Source organism: Oreochromis aureus, linkage group 20, assembly GCF_013358895.1.
Source record: "Oreochromis aureus strain Israel breed Guangdong linkage group 20, ZZ_aureus, whole genome shotgun sequence".
NCBI classification, from domain to species: Eukaryota; Metazoa; Chordata; class Actinopteri; order Cichliformes; family Cichlidae; genus Oreochromis; species Oreochromis aureus.
The window spans coordinates 12454053-12468437 of NC_052961.1; the positions used below are offsets into that span (position 1 = coordinate 12454053).

The 14385-nt window shown below is 41.0% G+C and overlaps 2 protein-coding genes across 12 annotated transcripts in view; both read left to right on the forward strand.

The window, feature by feature from the left end:
* The window catches only part of LOC116310930 (ankyrin repeat and SAM domain-containing protein 1A), a 62510-nt gene extending 60333 nt beyond the window's left edge, over positions 1–2177 (forward strand). For 4 of the 8 annotated variants that reach the window (XM_039604514.1, XM_039604515.1, XM_031727875.2 and 1 more), the window contains one exon: positions 38–565. In XM_039604514.1, the coding sequence (XP_039460448.1) occupies positions 38–154 (117 nt within the window). In that variant the 3' untranslated portion in view covers positions 155–565. The other 4 variants (XM_031727874.2, XM_039604516.1, XM_031727876.2 and 1 more) reach the window with 4 other exon arrangements.
* A 4148-nt stretch (positions 2178–6325) lies between these two features.
* Positions 6326–14109, forward strand: LOC116310929 (specifically androgen-regulated gene protein-like). 4 transcript variants are annotated; one of them, XM_039604754.1, is made up of 5 exons: positions 6328–6450; positions 6707–6782; positions 9426–9610; positions 11423–11585; positions 11689–14109. In XM_039604754.1, the coding sequence occupies exons 3-5, from the start codon at positions 9560–9562 to the stop codon at positions 13188–13190; spliced, it is 1716 nt and encodes a 571-aa protein (XP_039460688.1). In that variant the 5' UTR covers positions 6328–6450; positions 6707–6782; positions 9426–9559; the 3' UTR covers positions 13191–14109. The 4 variants fall into 4 exon arrangements, with proteins under 4 accessions (XP_031583730.2, XP_031583732.2, XP_039460688.1 ...); XM_039604755.1 differs by lacking the exon at positions 6707–6782 and adding an exon at positions 8458–8596; XM_031727870.2 differs by lacking the exon at positions 6707–6782 and having other exon boundaries at positions 6326–6450.
* The last annotated feature ends 276 nt before the right edge of the window (positions 14110–14385 follow it).

The following is a 14385-nucleotide window of genomic DNA, read 5'->3' on the forward strand; positions in this document are numbered from 1 at the left end:
ATTCAGATATTTCAATGCTGTCTGTTTGTACTCACAGGGGGACATTGTGGACCAGGAAGGCGATTCTCAGTCCCAGGGTAGTGCCACGTGGCTCATGGACCCCAAGGAATCCAAGCGCACTATCAGCACTAAGTACGAGACCACCATTTTCTGAGTGGACCTCTCTTCCTCCTGGGCTCGGCCTCACCCTCCTTCCTTCCCCTCCTTCTGTGTGCCTTTCACTGTGACGCTGCCTCTTTCTCTGCGCTGGACCTCTGCTCCTCCCCACCGCCATCACTTGTTTCCTCCTCCAGCAACACCACAGTCTGTGACAACTGACCAGCTGTTGCCCCTTCTTATGTTTAACTGCCAGCACCTTTACACTTTTTCTCGATTATTAACGCAACCCCTCCACCTTACCCACCGTCTTCTAGCTGTCTCGTTGGTATCTCCTCTACTATGAGCCTGCCACTCACGTTCCCTTTTATCCATCCCTTCTGTTTACCTTATATGCTTCCTCCAACAATGCTTTTTTTTTTTTTTTTTTTTTCTTCCCAACCGTCAACATCCCACTCTTTACTCTTGGTGATAAGCTCTCTCTCTTCTCGATGCTTTCCTGCTCTGTTAGGCGACGGCCGCTCTGAGGCTTTTCACTCTGACGTTCCAACTCCTGACTTCATCGAGTGCTGAGAAATCTGATTTTTACCACAGCCAAGAGTGACCCACTGCACACATCCTGTACCTGGATGGACATGTTTCCTGAGTAAACTGTGAAACTGATCCTGTAATTCTATGCATCAGTCGGACTGTAGCATGTTTATGTTCGCAGGGATGCAGGTGTTATTGAGGTTAAATAAGATCAATTAAGGGCAAGGCTTTTTTTTTTTTCTTCTTCTTCTTACGGTCAGCTGCCTGCTTAAAGCCAAAAGAGGCCAAGATCCTAGCACTGTGATATGATCCTTTTGATGCTAATGAAGTAAGCATTTTGGGGTGGGGTTTCTAGAGAGGATCAGAGGGACAGAATAGGGCACAGAGGCAGACATGGATCTGCATGTTAGTGGTCCTTGCTGCTCCAAACAGCTCAAACTAATTCAAAACTGGCATGCCCTCAACTATCAGTCAGGATTTAAACTCAATGCTTCATCTGGAGTGAACTAACTACACCTAAGCACTTTCATAAAATCCCCAAGTTTGAAAGAATAAGTGCATTTTCCTCTGTCTCTTTTTCTCCTTTCACAACAAATGCCTTCAGTGTTCATCCTGTCAGCATTGCCTTTTTCCCCCCAGTCATACCCGGTTAATGTTTCACAGATGCTTGGTGAAAAGAGTTAATCATTACGAAGGGCGTAATCCATCACTATAGTGCTGTTTGTGTCTGTCGGTTTGACTTTATTTTAACTCCACTGCTTTGTGTGCGTGTGTCTGTGTCCCTTCCCTGTAGCTGACACTGTGGCCAATCCCAGACAGTGAGAAAAGGACAGGAATGAGCCCTGTTGAGTGGTGGGTAGGATGTTTTGCTGGATCATTGCCCCACTTCTCACCGAGCAGATCACATCAGCAGTCGGATTGTGCCCGCAGTTACACACGGGCCTGGAGAATAAGACGGATGTAAACCTTTCGGCAACGCAACACGCTCCCCCGGTTCATCAGACTTCTCCAGCTTCATCACCCCGCACGCACGCACACACGCACGCACCCGCCTCCATTTAACTTCTCGACGCTTAGAAAGTGATGGTTGTTCCGTGCGACATTAGAGACAGATGTATTTGTTATGTTGTGTGCATTTCCCCCGAAATGAATCATCACGTCCCTCACTGAGAGGTGGTGTTTATCGTTTCAGGAAATGTACCTGCCGTTTTCAAAGCAGAACTTGTAGTTAAAGGGGAAGTTGCTGCAGAGATGAGGAACATTAACTTTTTATTATGATACAAACTGTCAGACAAGAGACCTCACACTGTAGGTACACACTTCTTCCTGGGTTGTTTGTCCTGTATCCAAACATTTTAGCTTCTTTCATCACCGTCAGCTTGCATACATGTGTAACTGTGATAAACAATGTAATCTTGCATGGGAGGAGCTCTCTAACCAAACTCAAGGGGCAAAGAAACTGACACTAAAAGACTGTTTTATATTGAAATAACGGGGGATGGCGTTTATTTTACTTTTTGCGTGAGTGTGTGTGTGTGTGTGGGTGTGTGTGTGGGGGTGGGTGGGTGTGGGGCGGTGGGTGGGTGGGTACTTTTTTATAGGACTATGATTTGTCCTAATGCTGGAACTGGATCAGGTGTGGTTCTTTCTCTCCTTCCCTGCCCCTTTGTTCAGTTAATCTCGACAAGATTATTCACCAAACCTGCCATGCAGGCCGGTACGACTCTAGATTTATAGCTGCAGACAAGAACAATAGGGCACGGCATGTTTCTCTAGCTAACTCCTAATATGTTGACTGTTAATGGTACTGTTTGGTCCACCAATCTGTATATGGGTGCATAGTCGGCTCATTTTGATTTAACTCTTGTATATGTGGTACATTTTTATCCGGCCAGTACGATAACTCTATGGTACACTGTCTTCAGCGCGCTGGTGTCAGCACCTTTAGCCATCAGCCTGGTCCTGTCCTGCTTTTGCACATTGCTGAGGATCAGGAAAGATATTTTGGGACTAATCTGATGACAACAATGAGAATGATATTGTACATGAATCTAGCGGTCTGTATTTTGATACTTGAATGATTTTTGTTTTTATAGATATCTATATATATGTATGTATGTATGTATATGTATGTATGTAATTTTTGACATTTGTCAAAAAAGAGAAAAGGACTGTCTTATAAAGTTAAACATATCGTGAATAAATACCCTGTGATTTAAAAAAAAAACATTAAAAAAAGAAGGCTGAGAACATGACTCACAAGAGGGACCTCACTTCAGAGAAAAAGATTGTAAATAATCTTGGGCTTCCAGTCTTTTTTATGATTATTTTTCATAATTGTACAACTAATAAATGGTACAGTTAGAATCGTTGTCTCTGGATGTTTATTAGGACATTTTTTGTTCTTGTTTTAACGGCTCTTCCTCCAAATTTGAGTCAAATTTCTGATGGGTTTACAGCTCTGCTGCAGTCTTTAAGGGTAAGTGATGCATGTGTGTCAGTGCGTTCCGAGTATCTCTATTTGGCTGAGGGCAGCCGAGGTTAGTGGACGTCTTCCAATGAAATGTTTGCTCTCCACCCCATCTCCACATCATAAACTTCTCTGCAACAGCTCAGTGGATTTACAAAGGAAATATGTATTACAGCTGCTTCTTCTGTCAGTCTATTTAAAAAATAATAATAAAAAAAATTCATTAAATCAGAACAAAGAGAAACTTTTTATTTGAACTGAAATTCACTTTTCAGCACAGGATGATAAACACAACAGTTTTGCTTTTCTTTGCCCCTTTGACCTCCGTCACCTTCAGTTTTATTACTGCTGTCACTTTTTAACCCTTACATAAGCCATATTGTGCTTTTGACTTTGTTTATGTTTAGCTTTATCGGCTCAAGTTAATTTAAATATTGCAAAGGTTTTAAATTGCCCCAACTTCTGGTTGTGCTTTGACAATTATTTTTATCTTTGTTATGAGGGAAATGAGTCGCGAGAAAATTGCTGCAGCTATAATTCGAATGCCAGCTGCGGTGAAAAGTCAACAACAAGACGTCATGTGTGTTTACTCAAAATAATTATTACATTTGTGAATGTAAACTGAAAAAGACGTTTAATGTTGACTGAATAGAAGTTGTAATGTTGGATTTGGGGGAGAAAAGGCAAATCTCGCTCAGTTTATTTAACAAAATATTTAAGCCAGTGATTGAAATACCTGATGTTTTCCGTGTGCTACAAAGTATTTCCAATTAAACTAAAGTTCATTGTTTTTAGCCACAAATTCGACTGGCAAGAGTAAATTCAGTTTGTTCTGTAATCTTAGCAATGAGTTTGTCTTTAAAGAATGTCAAACTATGGCTGCATCTTTGATGTGACTGCTGGCATGGAAAAAAAATGTACTAGCAGCGGCCCAATGACAGATGAGATGATGGAGATGTTTACACATCTGTCACAGACATATGCTGCTGTGGAAAACAGATGCCGACTGAGATCTGATCCACAGATGTTCTGCTTTGCTCACAGAAATCGCACAGACTGTGTGTGGTATCTGGCCACACTGGAAAAAATTATTACTGAAATAAATGTTTGGTGGTAGTAATTTTACAATCAGATGCTGAGAATCTAGCTTACCTTGTTTTCTCACAGAAGTTGTAGTCATGTTGGTCAGGCAGGTTGAAATAGCTCCACATCTACTGGATGGATTTCCATTGCATTTCCCACAGATACAAATGTCCTAAAGCAACATTAATGGCTCTGATTAACCTCTTAATTTTCTGAGGTTGACACACTCATGTTTTAGAATTAATTGCAGTGAAAATTGATGCACATGTTCCTGTTCCCCCCAAGATTAATTGTTCAATTTTGATTTGGCAACAAATCAAACTTTCTTTTTGTGCTGTAATTTCCTGCTTCTTCTGCTACTCAACGAGAAAAATCTTAGAAACGTGGTGTCAAGCCAGGTACTTACTCTGGATGGCATTACCTTGGCTTCCAGTAACACTGTGAGGAACCTTGGAGTCATTTTTGACCAGGATAGATCTTTCAGTGTTCATATTACACAAATATCTAGCACAGCTTTGTTGCAATTGTGCAATATCTCAAAATTAGAAACATGCTGTCTCAGAGTGTTGCTGAAAAATTAGTTCATATGTTATTACTTCGAGACTGGAATGTTGCAATTCATTATTATCAGGCTCTCCTAAAAACTCCCTGAAAAGCCTTCAGTTGATCCGAAATGCTGCAGCAAGATAATTGACGGAGCACATTTCTCCCATACTGGCTTCTCTTCATTGGCTGCCTGTTAAATTCAGATATCCTTCTCCTCACATACAAGGTTCTGAATAATCAGGCTCCATCTTATCTTAAACACCTCACAGCACTGTATCACCCCAATAGAGCACTTCGCTCTCAGACTTGCGGTTCCTAGAGGGGCAGAATGTTCAGCTTTCAGGCCTCTCTTCTGTGGAAGCAGTTCCCAGTTTGGATTCGGGAGACAAACACCCTCTCGAATTTAAATATCAATCTCTATTTGATGAAGCTTATAGTTGGGGCTGGATCAGGTGAGCCTGAATCCTCCCTTAGTTATGCTTCAATAGGTCAAGGCTTCTGGGGGCTTCCCATGATTCAGTTCAATTTTATTTATATAGCCCCAAATCACACTCATAAGATCCCCCTATGAGCAAGCACTTTGGTGACAGTGGGAAGGAAAAACTCTTTTAACGGGACGAAACCTCCGGCAGAACCAGGCTCAGGGAGGGGCGGCCATCTGCCACGACCGGTTGGGGAGAGAGAAGGAAGACAGGATAAAAGACGTGCTGTGGAAGAGAGCCAGTGATGAATAACAAGTATGATTCAGTGCAGAGGTCTATTAACACATAATGAGTGAGAAAGGTGACTGAAGAAGAAACACTCAATGCATCATGGGAAACCCCCAGCAGCCTACACCTATTGCAGCATAACTAAGGGAGGATTCAGGTCACCTGATCCAGCCCTAACTATATGCTTTAGCAAAAAGGAAAGTTTTAAGCCTAATCTTAAAAGTAGAAATAGTGTCTGTGTCCTGAATCCAAACTGGAAGGTTTGGCTGTACTGAGTATTTCTTCTTCACTCACTATGTGTTTATACACCGCTCTGCACTTATCATCAGTTATTATTAAACTGTGGCTCTTTTCCACAGCTTGTCTCTAGTCCTGCCTCCCTCTCCTCATCCACAACAGGTGGCGACAATGGCCGCCCCTCCCTGAGCCTGATTCTGTTAAAAGGTTTTAAAAGGGAGTTTTTTCTTCCCACTTTTGCCAGGTGCTTGGTTATAGCGCCTCATCTGATTGTTCGGGTTTTGCTATTATTGTAGGATTATATTGTATTATATATATTTTTACATTATATTTACAGGTAAGGCGCGTTGAAATGACTGTTGTGATGTGGCGCTATGTAAATCCAATTGAATTACAGTGCATTGGTTTAATATGTATTATAAACGTGCTTATATATAGTTTATATATAGTGTTTTTAATAACTTAATATAAATTGAAGTACTCCACACAGAAAAATAAAAGGGGAAAAATCATTTGGGGTTTCGCTCGTTTCACTGCTGTTCTCCTATTGGCTCTTCCTTGGAAAAGTCTCAGTCGGCCCGTTCTCTGATTGGCCACAAACCAACCTGTGCGGAAGTTAATTGCCTCACCTGGCCCTAAGCCTCTCACACCTCTCCCGTCTGTCACTACTAGTCGCGTAGTTTTACTTCCAGGAACAGTGCTGTCGGGGGAGTGAGGTGCACCGCAGCTATGGACTGACAGCAGCGCAGTTTCACCGACCTTTCTCGCGCATTTCTGGTAAGTTATCAGGAAACTGTCCTCTTAAAAGCGAAATGTGCTCGTTTAGGGTGTAATCTTAGGTTACAATGGAGGCAACGACGAAATAAAGTTGTGTGAAAGCTCGTAAGTCAACTTTATAAAAATACAGTGATCATTTAGAGTGGTGCGTGTGTGTGAGTGTGTGTGCTCCATTTGCTCAGAGCAGATTTTACCATCAGGTGTAACATAATGTTTTGTTTTGTTTTTTTGTTGTTGTTGTTTTTTTTTTACTTAGTTTGTAAGTTTTGACCCTGGAGTGTCATTTTGTGTCTGTTCGGGTGGAGGAGAGTGCAGCAGGAATAGAGAGAGGGGTAAGATATTCAGCAAAAGACTAACATCAGTATCAGAAATGCTCCGATATGCTTTACTTATCAGTTTTTATGCTCGAAATTGGTTTTTAGAGATAACACAACTGACCATAGTGTTTAGACCCTGATTATCTGAGTCAGGATTAATGCAAATATTTGCTCATGAATGTCACTAACAGTCATTTTAATGGAACAAGTGTGAACATTAAAGACATGTTTCTGTTCACTCAAACAGGCTGTGAGTTGCACAACCCAATGTTAACTATGAACTTTTGTTTATTGTTAATCATTAAACCAGCTCTGGCTGGCTGGCTGGCTAACCTTGAATACATACTTAACATTTTTGAGTTTTTCAATAAGGCACTGTAAGTTGTTATCAAAAGCTATCAATCATTATCCTGGGTTTTTAATAAGTCTAGCTCACAAACTGTGCAGCTGTTCTCACATTTAAGGCCTGGAGCTGATCCTCCCTTTTCATATTTTAAAGGTTTCATCTGCTCATCTGTTTGGCTTCATTTAAGAGTTGTGTCAAAGTCATGGAAGCAGGCAAAGTGACATTCCTGTCACTATTCAATCCTGACTCAGCTGTGGGTGCAGTGTGCTTTGCCAGTGCTCCAGTTTGAGAGGTGTTGCCTGCGCAGGTTTGGACAAAGGGAGGGACGATAATTAGCTGCTTACTGTGGGAGTCCGGTGTGTGCTTTGTCAACTAGCTTTTGTTTCCAGAAAACATGTGGGAATGTGGGTGTTGATGATCAGGTTTTTCACCAGCTGCCTTTGCTAAGTTTTCATGTCATCAGGTCAAACGTGCCATGTACAGAAGATAGAGCTGATTAGATCAGTGTTTAAAGGAAAAGTCTGCCACTGTCTTTGCATGACTCAAATCTTAAAAGTAATAAGGTGAAAAAGCTGACAGTAAAATTAAAAAATGGTTACATGCGTTTCTTATGTCCTCTAAAAATGTATTTCATTTTCTTCAATGTAGTGTTTAATGCTACTTTTAAAAACATGCTTTTTAATTAGAGGGAAGATTTCAAAACACAAAAGTCATAGAAAATCCCCCATTTGTTACCTAATCTTACTGTTCAGTAATATTTCAAATATTTCACTTGCAGCAATAAAATTGTGGTGGACCTTTTTTGGGCCCACAGGAAGTGTTAGGTTTTAGCTTTTTTAAGTTTTGTTTTTATGAGAATGTTCGATATACATTGAAATTCTTATGCTGACAGAGTTATGTGTTGTTTTTGCTGAATGAGCCTCTGAGTGTCTGAGTTTCTCTCACTTCTCGAACCACATTAATTTACTATTGCACAAATAAACTAAAGCTATGACACACAGCATGCTATTTTGGGGGACAATTTACATGCAGACGCAGCAGGGTATGAAGAGAAACTTTAATTCTGTTACTCTTTTATTTTTAATCAACATAATGGTGTTGCTTGTGTTTCCACAAACATACCTGAACTGGCTGCAGCACTATGCGGTTTATAAGCTTGTCTGACCCATTTAGCTTTAGAGTTAATTAGCTAAAAAAAACTTTCCCATCTATGCTCTTGTCCATTGTCAACAATTTTTCCTCTAGCCCTAAAAAACACCTACTTGAAGTTGACTTTTCTTTATGCTCTCATTAATAATCAACCTGCTGGTTTGGTTGATTTTTTTTTTTTTTTTTTACGACTAGCATACTTTCCTCATGCCTGACCGGCCAGTAATGATATGCAAAGGATAGGGGATGGAGACACAACCATGCAGTAACACAACATATCTGCATTCTTGGCACAAATTTGCCATGATGTCTGGTATACCGTGCGTATTTTCAAGTAAGAGCATTTGATTGTTATATCATATTGGCTGAAATACTGATTATTAAGGGATGCTTACAGCACTGTCTGCTTGCGATGACAGGTTCGTTTTCCTGATTTGTAGGAATATCTTAGAGACCAAACCAGTAATGAATTATAAATAAATAAATACACTGTTATAAGTGGCAAAAAAGAAGGAAAGCACCAAAAAATTACTTCTTAAGTCTGAAGATGCCAAATTTCTGAGATATTTGGCATTTTTGCTAGAAAACGGACTCAAATCTTTAAAAAAAATATGCGACAATGGTCTCCATAAGAGGTCTTTTCTGTTGGCATACAGGTGAGTTTAATTATTAATAAATGAATCATTTAATCTGTTTCCTGTGAAAGACATCACTATGCATGACAGATATGCATACCTGAAAATATTTTCCATTTCACAGCTACTCACCTTTAATGCCTGCCTCGATCCACAGTTTTAAAAAAAAAAAAGGCAAAAAGTTTTAGCTCAACCATTATTTTATTTAATGACTCAATTAGCATAACTAGATTTGCTTAATATATCATGGTGACCATGACAGCACATTTGAATCATGTTACAAAAATAAGACAGCCATTACATTATGAGGATCATTAAACTATCAGCTGTAATTTATGACCTTAATTTATCACAATAATTGTAAAGATGCTGTTTTGTTTACCAACTAATTCTCTAGCTATATTTAGCCTCAAACTAAGGCTTCATCATTCAGTTGTCAAAGAAATGAACATTTTCTACTGTGGAGACAGTAGTAACTCACGAATTTCATCTGATTGTAGTTTCATGCTTTTGTCCTTGACATTTCAGATTTTTCCTGAGACAGACTTTCAGTGAGATTTACACAAACTGAACAGGGCCGTGAAGCGCATGTGATGCCCTCATCTTCCTTCATGTGCAATGCCAAAGAGTGACACGTGGCCAGGTGGTGTTCCCGTAGCAATATGGACAGCGCAGGAAGCTCGGACAGTGTAATCAGCATGAACTCTGGCTATGTGAGTGCCGCTGTAGCGCTTTATCTCAGTCATCTGTATCACTGACTCTCTTGTACAGAACAAACACAAACGCTTCTGTCCTCGACTGGAAGAGAATAAAGAAACAATTGAGATGTGTGAAGTCTGAGAGATGAGAGGAGCTGAATTTGTAATTGGTGAAAGGTTCTCATGTTTAGTCAGTGAGAATCCTTCAAAGGGTTTGAGCACATGTTTTCATAAACTAAGTATAAATAATCTGAAGCCCTCAGACACCAGCAGCCACCTGAAATATATTTTTTCCAACAGGCTAATATAGAATAAGAGAAAACTGGGAGTTGTTCCTTTGGATCTGTTTGACCTACTGCATATTTAACACACAGACTACCAGGTGGGTTCCCTGGGGATCCCAAGATTTATTTACTGTAAGAAGAAATCATAATAGCAAACGTTATTTCTTCTTGGAGTATTATTAGATATGGTAAAAAAAAATGGCAAAGTTGCAATTAATTTGCATATTTTGTACCTGATCTTACAGATTTAATCTTCATTATTTCTTAAAAGCTTATTTGTCATCCTTTGGTTCTGGTGCCACTGAGTTTAATCGTTATTTGTGCTGAATTTATATGATGAAACCAATTCAGGTTCTTTTTGACTTCAATATAAAATAACTGAAATAAACACGCAAAAATCAATTGGTATCCCTGAAATGTAATCTGTCCAGTTTGCTCTGGGTCTGCCCTAAGGCCTCCTCCCTGTAGGAGATGCCTGAAACACCTTGTCTCGGAGGTATCCTGGTCAAAGGCCAAACCACCTCAACTGGCTTCTTTTGAGGAAAAGGAGTACTTGTACTCAATGCCCCTCCCAGATAAGCTCCCAACTCTATCTCTACGGGTGAGCATAGACACCCTTTGGAGGAGACTAGTGAGTCACTACACAGAGTTTCACCCTTTTCTGGCTGAGAACCACGGCCTCAGACTCATAGGTCCTACTTCTCATTCTTCATGCTTCACACTCAGCTGTAAACCACTCCAGTACGAGCTGGAGGCCGCCGGCTGATGTAGCCAAGAGAACCACATCGTCTGCAAAAAGCAGAAATGAGAGCTTGAGACTACAGAATTCAACACCCTCTACCTCTTGGCTGTCCTTAGAAATCTTTGACAAAGGACAACATTGATGGAGTCCAGCACCCACCAGGAACAAGTCTGACTTTTTGCTGCCAATGCAAATCAAGCTGTCACTAGAAACAAGTCAAACTAACGAAGCTAAACACATAATACAGGCAGTTATCATACCTAGTTTGCCTCGTGCTATGCTCCGGGCATGCTGGTATGTGACTGGAGGAGTTTCTGCCTGCCTGTCTTTGTTATTTTCCAGCTGAATGCTGGACATCAGCAGGTGGAGTTTTTCTCGCTATCAGAAGGCTCATTGCTGCTGAGACTGGGGCTTGCAATGTAGCTTTTTATTTGTGGCATGATCAGGGCACAACTCAGCTGTTTCAGGTAGATCTCGTGACACTCTCATTTCTGATAACATCCAGTCTGGGAAGTTCCCTATCCAGCTAATAAATGCAGTAGTGGACTCTTTCTTCTAACATGACCGACAGACTCCTCCCTCCCACCCCCACACCGGCACTGTGTGGTAATTTAAATTAGGGCTTATGACAAACTGAATAAGATGTTATATTTATTAAAACTGTATGGGCAGAATTGGGTATTTTTTTTTAAAAGCGTTAAGAAATGAAAAACAGTCGTGTGATGTCATGAGAATCAAATTGACAAAGTCATGAAAAATAAACATGATAGGAAAAAATATATAATTTCATTTTTTGTGCAGAGTGAAGACAGCATGGACCACTTATCTGCAGAGGAGAGGGCATGTCTCACGTATCTGGAAGAAACAATCGAAGCGCTGGAGACGCAGGAGGACAGCGGCGTATCGAATGATGAATCACATCATGAGAGTCTGACAGAAAAAGCAGATCAGATGAGAGTAAATGGTATGTGCTGTTGTGTATATTTTCTTGTGTACCTTTATTTGCTTTGCAGATGCACAGTTTGTGCTGCAACAATAACTGTTGTAATTGTGCTTTTCTTAATTAGACATTTCCACTTTGATGCCTAATGGCTCCAAAAGCGACCAGAAATCATTTCTAAGTGACGAAGTGCCCACAGCACCACCTGCATCCACAGCATTAGCCACAGAAGGAAAAACTCAGCTAAATCAAATCTCTGAACCACAAGACAGTCCTCTAATCCCTGAATCTTCTACTCATACCAAAATCCTCTCATCAGCTATGCAGACTGAGATGTTAAGCTCAGCCACAAATGAAGATGCTGATCCTGAGAGTGTCAAAAGTACAATTGTTTGTCCAGGATCATCCACTGACACCTCTGAGACTGATCTGAGTGTAATTCCACCTCCCTTAAACTTTAGGGATGAACCTGACTCTCCTTCACAGCCTGTTAAAGTAAAAGACCTTACTCCATCTGTGGGAATTTCCAGGAAAAAGCCGGGACCAACCTTTGATTTGGAGCAGATTCGTCAGAGGGCCTCTGTCAAGAAAAATTTGACAAGCCCTGTGACCAAGGAGCCTCAAATCAAACCTCTGCCTGATGAGTCTCTCAGTCTGCTCACAAGTTCACAAATTGTTGCTCCATCATCTCCTGAAAGTGCAGAGCCCAAAGGTCCACCTGTTGTGGCCCCAAAGCCTAAAAAGCTTCCCCCCAACATTATTCTGAAATCTCACAAGAACTCTGATGGAAACTCAGTGCATCCAGTGCTCAACAGCAGTGAACAGCGGCCATTCTTGGATCCTCACAAAGTTCGCATGGAGGCTCTCAGAAAGCTTGGCCTGCTTAAAAGCAGTGAGGAAGAATCGATCCCAAACCAGAGCTCTAAACTTCCTCTCAAAGCTAGAGTGTCTTGGGCAGCTCCATCTTCTTCTCCTCCTCCAATCAGCCCTGCAGCTCCAAATGAACCACCATCATCACAGTCTTATAACCTTCCCTCTGCCTCTGTTACTGTCCAGCCTTTGAACCCTGGTGCTATATTACCATCAAACACTTCTACTGCTCTTACAGTTCTGGATCCTGATATCCTGCCAGCACCTGCTGATTTCAGTGACCCCATCGAGCTTTCTCCTTCAGAAAATCATCCATCTGCTGTCAAAGATGCCACTTCTTTTACCTATCCTGGCCTGGTCAAGCAGCTGACACCACCAAAGGGCAAATCAGCCAGCCTCGGGCGCTCTGAGGTGGGTGTAAGCAGATATACAGCAGGTCAAGACTTCAGTGAGGCCAGTCAGGGCACCAGCATCAATCAGAACCTCAACCAGCTGCGTAACCATCGACCACGCCCCGCCTCTCTTGGGAGTAGGAAAGAGTTCTCAAGTGCTCAAGGAGAGGGTTTGGAGGCAGGTCCTTCCATTACTAAAGAGCCAGCCTCACAGAAGGCCTTGCCTGCCCACAGTCCCTTCCATCACTCCAGAGACACTCAGAAACTGCCTCGATCACAAGGTATCAGCGTGCTGATCTGCCCTCGTTCAGAAAATGAAGAGGACCGCCGTGGCGCCCTGAAGAAGCTCGGACTTCTAAGAGATTGAATATGCACCTCATTTATCTGCCAGACTACTTTAAGATGATGTATGTTAAGAAACATACCAGATGTGTTCCATGATACCAGATCTACATGATTAATATGGACAGTAAAAAAAAAAAAAAAAAAAAAGGCTTTCGGGAAGCAGCTTAACCACATATTTATGCATTTTCATTTTACTGCATTACCAAAACTTGGAATGAAATGACTGTCAAGGACATTATTGAATGTACTTTTTACCTATTTTGTACAGTCGTATTTCCAATGTTTTATTTCCCACAGAACTAGCAAGGATATTTTTAATATTCATTAACTGTCACTGTGATATATGTACTTTTGTAAAGTAAATGATGTTGCTTTTACGAGACAATAGCAAGTTATTTAGTCATTTCAGTTTATTTTGTGAAGTAGAAACCTTCTTAATGTCCCTCGCTGTGTGCTTTCAAAGGGTCTCTTTGTACTTCTCCTTTTAGGTACTTCCATGTGTTGCTGTTGTGTTATGTAATTCGATTTTCACTTCCTACAGTCTGTTAGACTTTTTGTCTGGTTTTGTTTCCTTTTACCAAGCACTGGCTAGGACTCAGATTTGTGCATTTACTGTGAACTGCACTGAACTTATTTGCTCTGTAGAGTTTGTATCATAACTAGAAGATGTTGTTGTTGGTTTGTTTTTCTTTTTTTCCCCCTTTTTTTTTAAGTCAGTGGAGATGGGGAAGGGATGTCTGGGAACATACCTTACCGTAACTCAAAGCACATAGTCGGTGACCACTGGGTGAGAAGGATCTAAAATGTGTTTTGCATGGCTGAATAATGACGCATAAGCTTGTTACATAGCAGCTACATGTCTGGAGTTAATGGGTCGACAAGTTGCAGGCATTTATTGCATCTTTTATTTAAACCATAAACTGACTGCTTTCTGAATGTCATTGTTTTGACTCCTTTTTTGTCATTTTTTTTAAAACACAGATGTGTCTGTCATATCAAATCAAAACTTGAGGCACCAGTTTTGTGGCTCAGCCTCAGCAACTTTATCTGATGTGATGTCGCGTGAACTAGAACAACCTGTTTTTCACCTCCCGGTTCAGCCTTCATGGAACATCTTTGCTGCTCATGATGGCTCATTTACGAGCCGACGGTTTGTCTGAAAAACATTTTATCGCTGCTGCAGGCTTTTTAGACAAATAGAATTGCTCTTTCCTGTA